At 36.0% G+C, this 19808-nt stretch overlaps 1 protein-coding gene across 1 annotated transcript in view; it reads right to left on the minus strand.

Moving 5' to 3' along the window:
* Nucleotides 1–1044: 1044 nt before the first annotated feature.
* The window catches only part of LOC110018870 (cytochrome P450 704C1-like), a 32108-nt gene continuing 13344 nt past the window's right edge, over nucleotides 1045–19808 (minus strand). The window contains exons 3-6 of the mRNA XM_020716334.1: nucleotides 18060–18344; nucleotides 17653–17985; nucleotides 16969–17169; nucleotides 1045–1483 (exon numbers count right to left, since the gene is read on the minus strand). Of these exons, the coding sequence (XP_020571993.1) occupies nucleotides 1298–1483; nucleotides 16969–17169; nucleotides 17653–17985; nucleotides 18060–18344 (1005 nt within the window). The 3' untranslated portion in view covers nucleotides 1045–1297. The remainder of the gene's footprint in view (nucleotides 1484–16968; nucleotides 17170–17652; nucleotides 17986–18059; nucleotides 18345–19808) is intronic.

Genomic DNA, 19808 nt, shown 5'->3' on the forward strand with positions numbered 1-19808 from the left:
GCTTGAATGGTGATGCAGAGATTATTCAAGTTTCATAGTTATTATTTCTTGTTAGATGTCAAAAAAGTAATTTTCTTGCCAAAAATATTGTTAGGGTAACTTTAGCACCACTTTTGTTGGGTAACTTTAGCACCACTTTCGTTCTTTTGTCCTTTGAAAGTAAATTTTTTCCTCAAAATCTTTTAACATTTGTTCTTCTTGTTCTCCTCTCTTCTTTACCTCCTTGAAGGCAATAGTATGCTGCTACCCATCAATAAGGGCAATGACAAAGGGCATCGATGACAATATTACAAACTTGGCAATTTATTAGATCCACAACTTGCCAACTTCCCCACAATCATCCACCATGAATACTCCTATTTCCAACTTCTCCTTACCTTTAAAAGCAGGAAATAAAGGTTGGCGAAAGGTCACTTGTTCGGATCTATTAAGAAATATATTGATCTTGTCTTACACTACCTCTCCTTCTCAACATCATTGAGCCCGCCAATTTCAATGTATATACACCTCCAAAAAAGTCATCGATCTTTTTGCCATCATCTTCGCGCTCCACCCCATGATATGCGACACCACTCCATGACAGCCAAGAATGTCTTTTCAGTTCTCTTTATCATCTTGGATGGAAAAGATAACTAGAACCCTTTGATCAAATATACATGAGCTATCTTATATTTTTAAATCAGATATGAGTTATATGCTCATTATGATAAGCTAATACACATAAAGTATAATTTACCTTTTTTAGAAAAAAATTAAACTGACCAGAATATCCTTCATGGGAGTTGCACAATTGAAAAAAATATGAACCACTCAATAATAGATTGTTGATTGGGAACTGAATTGGGTAAAATTTTTAGCTTGTAAAAGTTCTTATGGCTTTAAAGTCTACTAATTTAGTTATTGGATCCCAGTCATTGGCCCAATAACTCTAGGAAAAAGAAAATTTACATAGATGGATCAAAAGTGGTTAAAATTGAGTTATAGGCATTAATAATCAAACTCATTTTCGACCCAAAAAGTTAATCATTTTAGAGGGTCAATTATCTAATATTTCTTCATTAGTATATTCATCAAGTATATAATGCATGACTAAACCCAATATTGATAGATTAATTCATGATACAATAGGAGACAACCATGATGATACAATAAAGTACATTTCCTCTACATCCACAAGTAAGTTATGTAATCTGAACAATTTTAAAAGGATAAGCTTGAGTGCAGAGTTTGATGAGTCTGAAACGCTGTGATGTCGTTGAAGTGCATTGAAGATCATGCAGTTCAGTGGTTGCTAATATTAGCAAAACCTGGGAAGTGGAATAACTGGAAGGCCTTTGTCCATATGAAGAGTGAACATGGTTTTGTATCTAGCAATCATTGACTCATTTTTGAGTTTAAATTTGAAGAAATGGAGGAGAGTAGCAGCCAATATCTTCATCTGTCTGTATGCAAAATCCTTGCCTAAACAGATTCGAGGACCAGCCTGAAAATAATCAATATAGCATCAGAAATATACAGTGCCAAAAGTGAAAGATCAGGATGATTTATTTTCTGAGTTTTTGATGTTTAATGAGACATAAGCATAAATATTTATTGCTTTTAATATTTTAAGTCTCCTTGAATTGAGATCACTGGAAATTTGAAAACTAAAAGGTAGCTGATTTAGTGACAAATATGCCATGTTGCTCCATCCATGGTCTTAGAAAGTCTTGATTTATTGGCTCTAAGAGAGAGAGAGAGAGAGAGAGAGAGAGAGAGCTTAATAATCTCATCGTAACTGTTTATTACACCCAATCCCTTCGTGTCAACACTTAAAAACTTTTTTTAGGCTATTAGCTCCAATGTAAGAAGTATTTTGGAAGCAAGATAATTTTTGAATGTTATGTTTAATTTCAGATAATGGCTTAATTTTCCTTGGGGAAACAAATATGAAAGAAAAGGAGTTATAAAGATTTTTTTGAATGTAAGATTTTGGCTAGATGTTACTAGGGGTGTAACTAATTCAAGCTGACTTATGAGCCGTCTCAAACTTGGCTCCATAAGTGGCTAGTGAGTTGAGCTCTATGAGCTAATAAGTCAAGCTCAAGTCAGCCCCTACTCTAGTCGTTCACTCTGGATTTGGCTCATTTAAAAAAATATTAATATAAAATATACTCAAAACATATTAAAATCAAGTCTTTATTTATAAATTATTATAAAATAAAATGATATTTATACATTTTATATATATTAACTTTTGAGGTTAGAGCTCTGTACGTTCATTAATAAGAAAGAGGTGCATAAATAAACATTACAAGACCCACATAAAAAAAAAGATTTAAATTCATAAATACATAAATATGGAAATAGATGAAAATAATGAAAGCAAATAAAGCCTAATAATTGTACAACATTAATCAGACTAATAATTATAATAATTGGGCTAATAATTATAATATTCTCACTCAAGTTCAAGTATATATGTCTATCATTTTCAACTTAGATTTGAAGTTGTCGAACAACAGACGAAGAAGTTTTTTTGTAAGGATATTAGTTAATTGGCCATTGGATTAAACAAATAGAATACAAATTTCCTCTGAATCAATCTTTTCCTTGATGAAGTGTCTTTCAATCTCTACATGCTTGGTGCGATCATGCTTGATCGGATTATAGACGATATTAATGACAACTTTATTATCACAGAACAACCAGAGAAGCAGAGGCTCGCAGACATAATTCACGGAGCATGTTGAGTAACCAGAGAACTTCATAGATACCCAAGGACATAGAGCGAAACTTGGTTTCATCATTGCTCCAGGCCATAATCGACTGTTTTTTATTTTTTCACGTGACAAGATTTTTCCACACGAACGAGCAATCTCTTGAGGTTGATCGTCAATCATGGATGAATCTGACCCAATTTGTATTCTTATAAATAACAATAGAACGAGAAGTGTGACGTGAAAAAAATAAACCTGAGATCGGTGCCCTTGTAAGTAGTGAAGGATCCTGTGAACAACTCTGAGATGGTGCTCATAGGGATCATGCATTAATTGACTCACAATACCTACTGCTTGACAAATGTCGGTGCAAGTATGACTGAGGTAAATGAGCTTCCCCACCAGACGGTAGTCAGTCTTGTTCACCGGAACCGCATTGGGAACATTAGCTAATTTGTCATTTGGTTCCATTGGAACCGCCACTTGTTTGCATAGGAGAAGGTTATTCCCTGTCAAAAGATCAACACATATTTGTGCTCGGGCCGACAAATGTCTTGACATAACTGAGTAACTTCCATGTCTAAGAAGTACCAGAGCGATCTTAAGTCGTTTATTTCAAATGAAGTAGTGACGATGCCTTTCAGAGACTCTAATGCTGACAAATTATTACATGTGAGCACAATATCGTCGACATAGACGATAAGGATTATAATGTTGCCACTGGAGGAATGCTAAATGAAGATAGTATGATCAAATTGAGCATGAGAAAAACCATGACTCATTGTTACCTTTATGAACTTGCCGAACCAAACCCTTGGGGATTGCCTTAGTCCGCAGAGAGACTTCCACGGTCTACACACTCGACCCAGGGAGAAAATAGAGTCGAAGCCTGGAGGGATGCACATGTACACCTCTTTTTTGATTTTCCCATTCAGAAAAACATTATTGACATCCAACTGGAGCAAGGGCCAACCCAAATTCACAAAAAGAGAAAGTAAGACCCGAATAGTGTTCAATTTACCAACTGGTGCACATGTCTCCTCATAATCATCCCTGTTTGTTTGTGAGTAGTCTTTGACAACCAATTGTGTCTTATTGCATTCAAAGGAGCCATCAGTGTTAAACTTGATACTAAAAATTCAGTTGCACCCTATTGTTTTCGTACCTAGAGGAAGATTCACAATATCTCATATATGATTCCACGGAAGGGTGTTCATCTCATCTATTACTGCAGCTTTCCAGGAGGGTCAGCTAATGCTGCTTCAGTAGTAGATGTAAGATGATAATTCGTCAGAGCAGTAGCAAATGCTTTGTAGGTCGGCGGAATACTGTGGGAAGAGAGGTTTTTCTATGGAATAAAGAAAGCTTACCTGATTACATACCTCAATGGGAGAACTCACCTCATTTGGAGTGGGGTTATTTATAGGGATGTCGCTTGGAGTGGATTCCAGGGTCTATAAGGCAGTAACGGGCTTTGGAGTAGGAACATTAGGACGAGTGCACTGAGTATATACAAGGAAGATTGGAGGAGGTTGACTAGGAGGTGGTGGATGCAGAGGGACAGATGGATCCTTGTGTATTGTATTTGAAGAAATATCTACAGGGGTCGGATAAGGAATAATATCCAAGAAATCAAGTTCTCCCTCACTTAAAGCAGTGACCGAGAATTAGGGAACATTATCAAAGTAGGAGACATCAACACTCACATAGAGTTTATTTGTGGTAGGATCAAGACACCGATAGTTTTTTTGAATGACATAATATCCAGGGGAAGACACATTTTATGGATCTGGGATCGAGCTTACTACGATTCAGAGCAGTGCTCGAACAAAGGTCGTGCACCAAAGAACAAAGGTCGTGCACCAAAAAATTTTGGGTTAAAGATTGGTGAATAACCAATTGGTAGGGAAACATGACATCAATATGACTAAAGGGGTTATGAAGTTATGACTTTTTGCCCGGACTATTGATAAGAAATATGACAATAAGTACAACATCATTTCAAAATCTTTTCGGGAAATTAGATTGAAACATAATAGGGTGAGCCACTTTGAGAATGTGTTAGTTTTTTCTCTCGGCTATCTCATTTTATTGAGTGTCGTACACGAGCTATGATAGAGGATGCTCTTATTTACTAAGAATTCACCTAAAATAAAGCTAAAGAATTCACGACCATTGTCAGTTTAAATGACCTGAATTGTCGTTTTGAATTTAGTCAAAATGAATGAATGGAAGTTTTTAAAGGTAAAAGAAACTTCAGATCTTTTGAGATATAGACTCATGTAATTCGAGTGTAGTCATCAATTAAGTTGAATAACCATCATTTATTAGTGTAGCTAGGTGTGTGAGGGGGTCCCACAAATCACTGTGAATAAATGTAAAAGGAGCAGAAAGCGTGGAAGGGTGGGGTTAATATGGAACTCGATGTTATTTAGCTAATTGACAAATCTCACTTTTGAAATTAGAAAAAATTTTATTAGTAAACATTGACGGATATAAATATTTTAGATATTAAAAATTGGGATGACCCAAACGAAAACACAAAATAATAAAACATTCAGTGGATTAAGAAATGCTTCAACAATTGGGAGAAGTATCATCTTTCTTCGTTCCTTTCTCTTAGAAGAAGTAGTGCCTGGCTACTTACGTAGCATTTCAATTATCCTCCCCGAACAATGATTCTGAAAGACACAAACATTAGGAAAAAAATGAGCAACACAATCCATATTATGTGTCAGCATACTAACAATACATATGAATGGATAATATGTCAAGAACATGCAACACAGATTCCAGAGTTAGGTCGGTTGTTAATACAACTAATCCTTTACCAACAATAGATTTACATTAGCTGTCAGCAATTTTAGCTGTTTCTTTCTTTGAGTAAGGATAATATGTCGAGAAAACTTGAGAGCATCACCTGAATTAATAATTCATCGACTGAAAGAGACAAAAAAAGTGAGAGCCATAGGAATGATACCTTGACAAATGTGGGAGGTCGGTGGATCTGAAGAGAATTGACTGGATCCAAGCTGTTTAATTAATTGTTCCATCTGACTCTTATGAGAGTCGGATGATTCTAGAGTTTTCCGAGTGGAGGTTGGTTGACTTGAAGTAAATTCAATTGTTGTAGTGAGACCTTTAACAGAGGAAGAATTGGCTGACGATTTGTGTGTTGGTTTCCATGGAGTTTCCAACATTTTTCTTGAGTATGGTTGGGTTTCTGATTGTAATCACAAGTGGAGCTGGTGAATCGAGATGGCATGGATGAGTGTTGAGTACTATTAGTTACCAAGGCCAATGTCTTGACTGAAGTGGAAGTGCCGAGCATGACAAGTCTCTGATTTTTTTTCGTGTCGAATTTCTGCGAAACCAGCATGAGTGGAAGGAAGAGGATCTCAACCAAGGATACGGTCGCAGATTTTATCAAGGTCTTTGTTATGGCTTGCCAGAAATTGAAACATGCATTCTTTTTCTACAATATTCTGAAAGAGGGAAATGTCTGTCGGAGATTCTCACGTGTAGTCATAGTAAATATTGCATTCCATCCATATGAACACTAAATCATTGTAGTACTGGGTCACAGTTCTCAATCTCTGTTTCGCCTCGCAGATCTTCTTGGAAACCTCATAAAGTTGGTTGGAGTTCTCTACATCTGAGTAGGTATATCCCAAACTGCAGTCTAGAGGGTACGGGTAAAAAGAAGAAACATATACTAATGGCTAGTCGTAGTCTCCACATGACCAGAAAATTCTCCACTTCTCACATTTCATATGTTGGGTCACTTTTAGGAGGTTCAAATATCATTCCGGTGAGATAACCAAATTTCTCGCGTCCTTTGACGAACAAAGACACGGCTTGTGACCATTTGAGAAAATTAGATCTGTTCAGTTTATGGGTGGTGATGAGGAAGTCCATGTAGTTTTCCGGTCCTCCTATCTGTATAGATATTGAGATTGATGTCGACCTTCCGTCGAGATAAGGCTTAGTGGTGGAAGAGTCCGCCATGATCCCAACTGGGTCAAATGTATTGTTGGGGTGTCGAGACATAGGAAGATCCCTGATCGAGGATAGGAGAAGAGAAACTGGTGGTTGGACACATCCTTGATCGCACCAGGCGAGAAGAAAAAGCCCGCTGGAGGGAGCTAAGACCGACGGAAAGGAGTTCCGGGACTGGAAACAACCATTAGTTGGTATAAAGAAGTTTCATCGACTGATTGACCAAACGAGAAGAATTGCCGCTGCCTCTCTGCAGAAGATAGAACCATACGAGAAGAGCCAGACTGGAAATAGTCATTAGTTCTGGACAAGCGCTGAGTATGGCAAAGGAAAAGCGAACCAAGGTTGACGGCAGAAACCCTTGCGTTGAGTATGGCATTGAAAGGGCAAAACATGAAGAAATATGGTAGGCGGAAGAAATTTTGGAGGGAAGGATCTGCAGGTGTCGGTTGCTAGTGTGGAGGCTCTAAGGTTAGAAACATGTCTCTGTTACCATGTTTTCTTTTGAGGCTAGGGCTCCATGCATTCATTGATAAGAAAGAGGTGTATAAATATACATTACAAAACCCAAATAAAAGGAAATACTTAAATTCGGAAATACATAAATATGGAAACACATGAAAATAAATAAAGCAAATAAATCCTAATAATTACTGCAACATTAATTAGGCTAATAATTATAATAATATCAAATGATTTTTTATTTTTAATCTCTTAATTACTCATTTAATTTCTCATTTTATTAATTTTATTATAACACTAGCTTAAATTAATATTGTTCTCTTTTTCATATTAAATTAATAGGCTCATGACATAATTCAAACTCATAGAATTAAGTTCAAGTTCAAGCTCAAGCTCGAACTCGATTAATAGTTAAGCTCAAGCTTAGCCGAGTACAGCTCGAGCTTGACTCGACTTGTTTTCACCTCTAAATGCTAGTAGTACAATAATAATAACAAACAAATTTATTCAATTTTTTTGTAAATACCGAGAAAAAGTTAACTATGTGCTTCATTTATAATGCAATAAATAAGACTAAGGAGTTGGCAATACGACTTAGGAGGGGAAAAGTTCAACTATAGGAAGCTTTGAAAATAATTAATTTGAAGTAAGAACTTCAGCTTCCTCATCATTTGTATTGTCGGTCGTTTTAATTTTTGAAAGGATGGTTTTTGTAAATATGAAAATAGTTTTAATATACATATGATTTTTGAAACTAACATTTTAATTAAAAAAATAGATGAGACCAAACGAGTCTCACATATTGAATAGTTTTGATGGATGAGCGCGATACCACAAGTAATACACTATCTCGAAGGATAAGCATACCACTTGACAGTAGACTCAACCACCTAAACTAAGGAGTTTGTGACATCTGTTTGGTCTGAAAACCTTTTATGTATGGCCGACAAGTTCCCTTACCTAATATAAGGATTAGATAAGATTTATTTTACCTGGGTTCCAAGTTTCATATAGAAGCAAACCCCAATAGTTAATTACTTCTTAAATTATCTGGGTCACTTAAGAAAACTCTCGATTAAGATCAGTGATTTTACCTTCAAGATCTCAAAGTTTAGGTTTTCAAAATTGGACATGAAAAAATCAAACGGGAGTGGCTCGAACAGGAACTGTTATTTTAAGGAATCCAAGAGGATGAAGAGTAGGAGATATCACAGATCCAGGGGAAAACCCTGGTGATTTCCCAACTATCCTATTGTTTGGCTTTATGTCTTTGAAATGATGTTAGTTAATATTTAATACTGCAATTTTTTAGAATATAGGACTTACATTCGCACGATATCTGATCGTGCGAATGCCTAGAAAGATATGAAGATTTACACCGTATCGTACGGTAATCTCGGAATCGTAAAAGTATTAGGACTTATAATTGCACAACAGAGTTGTGCAAAAGCCTAAAGATAGGGTGAGGGTTTATGTTGCCCCAAGTAAACCACCTCGAAGTCCTATAATTTGTTATTTAAACTAAGAAAAATGATTATTGATGTGAATTTGTTTTGAAGTTGCTCTTTTGAGTGTTATCGTCGTGCTGCCCACGGTGTTCGCTCCAAGCTCCCTGTCGTAGCACATTCGGGTTTGATATTAGTTTTAAAGTGTACATGTAATCATTAGTTTTTTCTACACTAAGATATAGTGTGTAACAAAATAATAAAACATGCAATATAACAAGAAAAGAACAGTAGAATGTGTGGCATAGAAGAGAAAGAACAGTACAGTATGCTGTGAAGTAAAATGTTGTAATATAAATCAAACTTGTATATCCGGGAGACCTGCTGCTCCTTTAAGCGAGCTAGTATGCACTGTCTAAACAAAAGAAATATTGTCTGAAAAACTCAAGAAAATTGACAAATGACCCACGACGGAAAACTCAGGAAAAATCGACAAATGACTCACGACGGAAAACTAAAAAAAAATCGACAAATGACAATTCCAAGGAAATTATTAAAATCTCGGGATAATCCCGGAAAAAAGGACCACAAGTGCTTTGCCCAAAAATTCCAATAGAACATACGAAAAATCCGAAAAGAGGACCGCAAGCACTCGCGTCGAGGCTAGGCTCAAATATAATATATTTGTACTCGAGGGACGTCGAAGGCTACTATCGGTCACCCGGATATATAAGACCCGCCACTCAACTAGAAGGGTGTCTTACTAAACCTAATTTAGAAGAGTACTCCTTGGTCCGATATCGGTAATCAATAAGTGGACACCAAGTTGTAACACATTTAAAATTTATATTTTAGCATGCACATGGATTTCAGACATACAAAAAGGAAGTTGTATCAATTTTGTAGTGAAACTATTTTTATAAATATTGTATCTGTTTTTATCAGTTTTGAAAAGTATGATTGTCCACGAGTCAATCACGTCATCGGGCGTAGAACCGCCAACAACCTAAGAAGGTACGGGTCCCCCGCTAGTCTTGTGTCGGTGAATGATACTATCATCCTATAGTTTATCAGGTCCCAGGATTGGGTCCAGGATTGGGGGATTGGGTCCTGATGTTGTAGGATGAGATGTCATTCTGCTCTACCATCGGCGTGCCTTTGTCATCATCGCCCTAAGCCTTAAAACAAAACCGGCCTACTTGCGACCTTCCTTGATGGTTTCATATATAGAAAAATGCTATATATGGGCACTTATGTGTCTATATATAGTTTATCAGGTCCCAGGATTGGGTCCTGATGTTGTAGGATGAGATGACATTCTGCTCTACCATCGGCGTGCCTTTGTCATCATCGCCCTAAGCCCCAAAACAAAACCGACCTACTTGTGACCTTGTTTGATGGTTTCATATATAACAAAATGCTATATATGGGCACTTATGTGTCAGACATAAACACCGAAAATCGAACCAAGAAGAAAGAAAAAAAAAAAGAATAAAAATAGGGATGAGAGAGAGGAGGAATTGATCCACTCAAAAGATCGAAAAGACGAAAGATGAATCAGCCCTCAAAACTTATAACGAAAAGATCTGAAAAAGATGGCCCAAGATCCTTGAATCAATCCAAGAAGGATATCATTTTCTTAAATTTTATAATTGGATCAACCCAAGAAGAGTATCATTTCCAAATTTTGTTTCGAACAGGTTGAAACGGGCCCAAAACTAATGTGACATTTGTACCCACGGCTCCACCACCTATATGTACTCACACACCCAAGCCTGAACCCAAGTGCAGCATTTATGTTATCCAAATTTTAATGTCAAACTTCCAAAACTCCTTTATGAATGACAATTTGACAAGTTTTCTTTTAAATTCTTTATAAATCCGATCTATATCATCTCATATTATCCAACACAAAGCGGTAGAGGCCTTCACAATTCACAAATCAAGCAAATCTACTAACAACAACTTTCGGAATTTTCAAAATCTTGGAGACACTAAAACTATCCAATTCCAACTCCAACCAAAAGCTTTCCATATCATATAAGCACGAAATTATCCAAATAAAAACAAATAAATGCTCAAGGCCAGGGGCAACAGAGAGGGATAGCCAAGAGAGAGGTCCAAGTGCAAAAATAATCCCACGGGTAGGGACAAGAAAGAGAACAAACCAGCCCCAAAACAAGCTCACTCACGGCCAGGGACCATAAAGAGAGCAGCCCGACACCAAAACAAACTTACGGCTTAGGGACAGTAAAGAAGAAAGCTAAGCTCAAACCAACCATGACACAAACCAAGGAATCACAACAGTAAGGCTTACGGCCAGGGGCAGCGAGGAGAAAGCCAATTAGGACAAAGGAACTCAATTAGGATGTTCACGGGTAAGAGCAGCAAACTAAAACCAGTAAACCACCTTCACAACAAAGAAGGAAGTCAGGAACAACCAAACAAAATAAAAGAGAACCACGTGAATGCTCTCAGGTAAGGGCAGCAGCTCACACAACCAACCAGCAGGTATTCTCCAGGTATTCTTCTCGAGTAGGAGTAGTAAATGAGAAGCCACCACATATATTGTCATTATACTCTTTTGATATACATAAGAGAGTGAATGGACAAACTCCCATAAATTATCTAGATTGAAATCTTTTTATTGAGCAAGACATGATAGCGAATTGATCCATTTATATCAAACATTTTCATATAGAAGTAAACATTGAAATCATAAATTTTGGAATGACAAACTTGATTATCAACAACAATCTTAGGAGGTATATTATCCAGAGAACCTCCAGTCAAACTAATCCCAGTGAACTGGCTAAATCGAGCCCAGCAAAGGGGCTAAAACAGAAAAGAATTCCAGCCAAAACACAAACCCAAAAGGAGCCAAACCGAGCATAATATAAGGGACAAACCGAGCCCAACATAGGGGCAAACCGAGCCCAACACAAGGGCAAACCGAACCCAGCACAGGGACAAAATGAACCCAGCACAGGGGGCAAACCGAGACCAGCACAGGGGCAAATTGAGCCCAGCACAGGGGCAAACCGAGCCTAGCACAGGGGGCAAACCAAGACACAATTTTAGCTCAACTAAACCCATCAAAAGAGAGCCAACAACAGATAAATTTTTGAGCCGAAACGAATCCAATACATATATAAAAAAAAACGTTTCCAGATAAAATCTATCCAAAACAAAGCCCACCAAATGGGAAAATAGAACAAAATTTTCAGCGGATATTCAACCCAAAAGAATCCAAAGAAAACCGAGCCCAACAAATGGGTTAAAATAGGGCTATCAAATTCAAATCTCTTGCAGCTTTATATTTCAAAGTTTTGTACCCAACATATGCCTCAAATAATAACAGGTAACAGAGAACGAATAAGCATAAATGAATTCCAACATATATTTGAACAGGGGTACCAATAATAGAGAGCTTAAGAATCAAGTTTCGAACCAGCATTTCATTTAGCATGTATTTCAAATAGCATTATAGAGCAAAACTGAGACCTCCAAATAGGCACCTAATAAATTTGAAAAAATAAATTTCCATCCAACATGCATTTCAAGCAAAAAAAAGGCAGTCGCATGGATTATGTTCCAGCTCATAAATCTTATAGCCATTCTCATTCTTAATGCTAAGCTCAAATAAATCTTAAAAATAAATCTTCAAATAAATCTTAAAGTAGCCTTAATTTCCCAATTCCAGGTGCATTAGAAAGAACATGCATTCAGAAGTAATTCCAAATGACAGAGATTTGAAATATTACTCATCATCAGAACAAAATTACCAACATATACTCTTATATATCAAAACCAAGGCATGAGAGTAGGGTAATCATATATCTCCTTTGAATGCTTGCATAAAGGAGGAAGAAGAATACCTTTCTAATGCAAACTTAAAGCAAAAACTGTAAGACAGATTCAAGAAAATACCTCCTACAGAAACCCTCCTCCTAAAAGCTTCAAGAAACATCAACCAACGAACACTCCAACACATAAGAACCTAGCTGAGAAGGAATTTCGGCAGAGCCTCCCCCTAAGAGCCTTAAACAACAACCAACAAAACAATCTCAGCCTTCCTTTCCCTCTCAAAATTTTCAACTACCCAAAATAACAACCTAAGAATTTCTTTTATAGGCAGAGATTAGAGGGGGACAGACACCTACCAGCCCTAAGGTGGTCGAATCAAACAACGGGAGTGAATCGTCACCATATAGGAGGAGAAAGTAAAACCTCGAGAAGAAGAAGGGTCGACCAGACGAGCTCCCACGATTGGAGAGTCGAGAGGTCAAGCGGCCACGCGAGGAAGGAGAAGAGTCGAGAGAGAGGGAGAGATCGCCGCGTGGATCGCACGAGAGGGACGCTGTTGTGGCTGATAGAGTCGCGGGATGGGTCGAACGAAGAGCTAAGTGTGCAGGTAGGGTGTAAATAAGGTTTAGGATTAAAAATTTTATTATAAATAATGATATAACTATAAAAGTATATAAAATATATAAAATTTCCTAAAAATAAAATTTGATTCGTACCTTTTATTCGTGCGTCACATCATAATAAAATGAATGTCATTTCTAGGTAATTTTGACGTTCTGGACGCGTTGACATGGTCTGTTTCATCGTCGGAGGTCGTTTTGAGGAATTCATCGATTTGCATGTAATTTTCTCGTGTTAAGAAATTATGGCAATTTGGGTGTCTTTCCTAGCTAAAATTGGTTTATCGGACGTGTTGGCGCAATCCATTTTGTCATCAGAGGTCGTCCGAAGAAGTTCGCATTTTCACCCATCCATTAAGCTCAAATTTGGCCCGATTTTGTGTAACTTGGTGAATTTTGTGCATTTTGTGTGTGTGCGTGATGATGAAGTCCTTAAAAAGTTTTCCTAGGGCTTGAGATCCTATTGGGAACTTCTCATTGAATCTCCGCATGATAGTCATTAGTCACTCGACCATACAACGATGGTTTTGAGATCATCAATGCGAGACATCACAAGAGAAATAGGAAGTGACTTGAATTTCTAAAAAAACAGATGAATTCCAATACTAGTTTTCTAAGATAGTCAATAAGAATCCCTAGAGCTAGATTCTAGGATTCTAAGGAAAAAAAGTAATGACCTCAAAACGAGGTCAACATGTATACCATAGGAAATTATTTTAATTCTCAATTTCAATATGCATTCTGAGATAAATTTTGCTTTATACCATTGCATGGTTAGATTGATAATTGACTCAACTCGTGGCTTTTAAAGTAAGGAAGGATTCTTTGAACTACACCAAAACAAAAATATAGTTGTCAAATATTATTCATATAATTTTTAGTATTTATTGGTTGAAATAATGAAGGATTCTCCCAATTTTAATTTTTTTTTTAATCTAGTTAAATCATATATTTAGGGTCTGTTTGGGGCAGCTGTAGCTTATTGAATAATCTGCTGATAAGCTGATTAAAAATAATCTACTGATAAACTAGGAGCGGTGGATATTACAAATTTTTATTTTTTTGGAAAAGCCAGACCGTTATCAATAAGCTGCCACCGCATCTAGATAGGTGTTGTGTGAAAATGTTGTTTTCTGTGTTTTGAAAATGCATAAGCTGCCAAAACGCAGTTTATCCAAACATGTCAGGTGCGTTTTCAAAACACCAAAACACCACCGCACCAAATCCGCACCAAATAAGCTGCCCCAAACGGGCCTTTCGTTTAGTGATAACACTCTAGAGCTATCTCAATTTATTGTGAAAGCATTTGATCTTACACACTCATGTTCTAGTTGTGATTAAAATTGAGTGCATACAATCAAGTTTGTATTAAAAGGAGTAATCATTTGACTACCTCAGGGATAAATTCTTTAATTTACTTCATGTCTAATAAGAGGTTCACTTATAGATATTTGAAGAAAAAGTCTTTAAGCAATGACAAAGATCTATTAGTTTGTAATGATGTGCTATTAAAAAATGAATTATTTGAGGATGATGATAATAAAGTTGCACTATCCGATCAACAACAAGAAAATCCTAACAAAAATTTTATTAACGAGGAGACAAACAAAGCAAGGAGATGTAACAGCCAACAAGATAATAAGAAATAAAAAGAAAATGTATATAAAAATATTTGGATATTTGAAATTGTAACTATCAATGTAGTCATTATTTCAAATTTTACTTAATATTCGTGTTAATTATTATTAATTAGGAAAGATGAAGATAATTAAGATCAAAGATGAATGGAAAGATTGGAAGAACATTGACACATTTGAGGATGAAGCTGACTAGAAAAAAATTCATTATAATGATTCAATTGAAGACTTGATGAGCTTTGAGAGTGCTAGGAACTTTTTATTTTAGATTCTAATCTTGGTAGCTGGTTACTTATTATGTTCTTATGTTGGCATGGAGCAATGGGAATGGAGGGAGAGATTAATTGTGCTAAACTCATTTTGAATTATATTTTTATTAATTCTTAATTTTATATTATATCTCACTTCTTGTTTAACACTTCTTATTTCATGATCTGATATTGGGATGTTAAATGTTTTTGATTCTTCGTGCAACTTATTGACTGTAAGGCTTACGCCTCATTCTTGTCTGCCAACTAAAAACACCTCAATACCTAGTTGCTCAAATTTAAACCTTCGTCTTGTTAGACAACAATGATTTAAAATATACATATATTTATTTTTTACGATAAAGGGTCTTTTGGGGTAGTCACAGCTTATTAAAAAATAGTTATGAAATAGCTGAAAAATAATCTGATGTTCAAAAAGTTGCGGTGATAATTATATTTTTTTTTAACAGCCATACCACAGCTAGAAAGCTGAACCTCACCTAGCTAGGACCGGTGGGAAAATGCAGATTTTAGCTGTACCTTTTGAAAAAGCTGTCAAAATGCAATTTACCCAAACAAATAAAACTGCGGTGAGGTGAAACACCGCCACATCACCTCCTCCCCAAACGGACTCATAGACCGTCTTGTTGAACAATCATTTCAATATAATAGACATTATATTTTGCCCAAGGATTATACTTATAATTAAATTATATTATGAAATTATTGTGCAATGATTTACGTGAAAAAACAAATATGGGAAAAAATCACAGACAAGGAGGAAGATAATTCACTACTCTCAAAAAGATTACAAAATGAAGCACTTAAGATCCGGTGTTCGACTCTCTTCACATTTGAAACTCTATTATAAATATCATATATATAGGCTTGTGTAAAAAAACCTAATAAAATCTACCCAAAAACATGAGTGTTTATCGCGGTCCGTCCAATCCCTTTGTTACCACAACTTATTCCCCCAAAAAATTTTCCACATATTTGGTTGCTCCACATTTGATGTGCCAAAAATTTTAAATCCAAACTCAACATAATTTTTGTTACAAGTTGACAAAAGATGCTAGGGCATAAGCATGCCAAATTGATTTGAATTTCTATAGGAATATATATTTGTGTTAAAATATTACATTGGAGCTCCCATTGTGACTTCCCCTCTAAACCCATTGATGCCTCTTCCAACAAGCTCCCATTGATGTTAGTGAATTCCTGATTTGAGTTTTTTGGGATTTGGGGTTCTCGAGCTCAAGCCTATTGTTGTTCTAGCAAGCCAAGCAGGCTCAAGCACAAGCTTGTTGTATGAGCTGAATTTGACTTTGAGTCTACCATTGGGTAGGTTAGCCAAACGTGAGTTAGCTATGACTCGTGCTTGTTTTAACTTCTTTACATCCCTACTCTCAAGTCCTCTGCCACTTTTTATTTTGGCAAGACTTTTTTTTTTTTGTCTTTCAAGACTATATAAATAGGTCAAGACTATATAAATAGGCCCAACACCTGCAAAATTGATCGAGCAATGAATATTGAAATAAAATTCAATCTTCCTCTCTTGTGGTTGTAATGACTATTTCCTGGAGGCAGATTATTTGGCCTAGCGTGAGCGTTGTTTTGCCCTTTCTGGTGATTGCTACATCACTTTTTATCTCTCAAGATGATTAACCACTGACTTTGCATGTATAATTTAATATGTGCCGTGTTTTCCTTTTGATGTGTGAACTTGATTAGTTGCTGAAATGATACATTGGCATTGTTTTCTTGTCAAAGAATTTCATATTTCGGCGATTGTTGGGATGAGTAAAGTGTATATTCATCCTTACATTAACGGTGATGTGTACTTGCTAAATGATGAAATAGTAACCTGTAAACTGTGATATTTTTGTATTTTTACTTTATATATTATCTTAGATTGCATTATAGACCTTAAACACTTAACCATCCTACATTGGAAAGTGCATATATAAACTGGTAATTTTTTTAATTATCTTATCAATAGAAATTAAAAATATTCTATAAAAGAAAATTGAACAGAACTGAAGCCTCACATTGAAGGAGACAAATTTGAAAGAGCTCTCAGGCTGAAAAGTTCCATTTTTAAGCCATCGCTCGGGCCGAAAGTCCTCAGCATCTTCACCCCAAAGATACGTCATCCTTCCCATTGCATAGGAGATATAGGTTACTCCATCCCCCTTTTTCACCTTAAAACCATCTGGTAATTCATCATCCTCTTCTGCAAGTTTTCCATCCTGTCACCAAACGATATATTTAAACAATTGAACAAAATCAATTCTCCGAATTCTAGTTTTTTATAATTTCACTTAAGACTTGAAAGGACATATCATTAATTTAATTCTTAACAGAATCGGTATCATAACCCGATTGACACTTTGAGCCTGAGCTAGAAACTTCTTAAATCAAGTCAAACAATGGAATAGGGAGGGCTCAAATTGAGCCCCAAATGTAGTCATGGATATTCATCGACTCATATTTTTCATGGAATGAGGAAGAGCCACTCATAGTATTATACGGCCTCAATTTCTATTTCTTCACGGGACAAGTTATCGCCCTTTGTTTATCTCAAATTGTTTTACTATGATTAATGGTGCTATTATCATTTAAACTTGTTGAATATTCGAACTTCCTGTTAATTTGAATTTTGGGGGATTATTTAAACTCAAAAATAAATCGAGCATTAAAAAAGGAATGCAAGCAAAAAATGTTAACAATACCACTGGAACAGCAGGAAAAAGACGAAGAGTCTCAGCTAATGCAGCATGGAGATACTGCATTCTGTCCAAGACTTCTTCTGTTAATCTATTCACAAACCCATCAATTGAACCACCATTTTCAAATTCAATGACCTCTTTGATTTCAGCTACAATTTTCTCCTGTACCAATGGATTCTTGCACAGCATGTAGAAGAACCATGAAAGCGTATTTGCAGATGTATCCTTCCCTGCAATCAAGAAATTGAGGATGATATCCCTCAAATATTTATCATTCATTGTCGTATCTTTCTGACTTGCCAACACGAATCTCGAAAGTATATCCTCTTTCATTTTCTGAAAAAGAACTCTATTCAGTTTTCACCCAAATCTGATTTATAACATAAGCTGAGAAGTTGAGGAATTCTTACATCTTTAACATTGCTTTCCATCTGTTCCCTCTTGTGCTGTATGAGTTGAAAAACAAACTCATCAATCACCTTCAGGTTCTTCTTAAGCTGGCCCTCTAAGCCGATGTTGAAATTCCTCTTTGCTCTCCAGAATATATCAACATACCGCCTGAAAACCATATAGTTTGATTCATCAAAGGCCTTTGAGAAAGCAGCCCCTAAATCATCTGTCCCTGAAAGAGTTTCAAGCTCAACACCAAATCCAACCTTAAAAATGGAATCCATAGTTGATTTCATTAGGAGATCCTGCCAAAGGTAGAAAATATGTTCCAATTTGTGAATAATTCAGAGTCATAAACTCTAGCTGATAACATAAATCATCTTAATAAAATGGTTTCTATGAATTGTTTACTTCCATCATGCCGTAAATGGAGTTATATTTAAAATATAGAACATTCATGATCCTAAAGATCAACCCCGTGCAACTAAGTGCAACTAATTTCCTATTTTATCTTATATCAGTAAGCACAAAATCAGTTACTCCTAGGATCTTGTATATTTTTCTCAACACTCCCTCTCAAGTTAGAAAAATGTCAATCATTGTAGACCCAATAACTTTGTGATTAGGGATTTATGTCTACTAAATGTGCCCTTACGATTCACAAATCAAATGATTAGGGCTGTAAACGAGCCGAGCTTGAGCGAGCTCAGGCTTGGCTCGTGTTCGGCTCGTTCGAAATAGCTCGTGTTCGAAATCGGCTCGTGTTCGAAATCGGCTCGTGAACAGTGTGTTCGTGTTCGGCTCGATTTAAATATTTGTGTTCGTGTTCGGCTCGTGTTCGGCTCGAAATTGGCTCGTTAATCTAAAATTGAGAAAAATAGATGTAATGTGTGGGATTCGAACCTGGATCAAATCTATACAAAAGAAGACACTAACCACATTGCTACATGAGGCGTTATGATTTAAATTTAGACATAAATATATATAATATATTATTATATAAATAATATATGTAATATATTGTTATATAAAAAATTATATATATATATTTTTTTATCGAGCCATTTCGAGTTCGTGTTCGGCTCGTTTACATTTCGAGCTTAAAAAATTGTTCGTGGTCGGTTCGGCTCGTTAGACTTAACGAACGAGCCGAACACGAGCTGCTTAACGAGCCGAAGACGAGCTGTTCACGAACAACGAGCTAAATTGACAGCCCTACAAATGATAAGAAACTGTTAGGGAACATACATGCTACAATCATAACCGTAATTTAATGATAACATTTTGTCAGAGGGCTTGATTCTCTTCTTTAATGGTGTAAATTTAATTTGAGTGTGAACATATTGATACACTAGATGTGGCATTCACTTTTTGTGAAATTTACTTTTTGTGAGCTAACATTAATCATAAATTTGCATTCTCGACAAACTATTGTGGACAGTGGATGAAGTTTGTTTTAAGCTTTAGATAAAGAGTTTGATTTGAATGTTTTTGTTTATTATTTTATGAATTTGATTTAAAATTTGATTTAAGAGTTCACTTTTTTTGTTAAGATTTTCAGTCGGCGGGTCCATCATTGGGATTGATATTTGTAACTCTCTTTTTTTGCGATTTATTTGAAATTTGAGACTCTGATATCTTTAAAATTATCATCCCCATCAACTGCAAATCGAACATGGAAGAGGATTAGACTGATCATTTGAGACATACAAACCACATATCCTATAAATAAGGTTGTTTGTTTGAGAGTATGTCATTTGATTATATTG

This window comes from Phalaenopsis equestris, unplaced genomic scaffold, assembly GCF_001263595.1.
Source record: "Phalaenopsis equestris unplaced genomic scaffold, ASM126359v1 Scaffold000036, whole genome shotgun sequence".
Classification (NCBI taxonomy): Eukaryota; Viridiplantae; Streptophyta; class Magnoliopsida; order Asparagales; family Orchidaceae; genus Phalaenopsis; species Phalaenopsis equestris.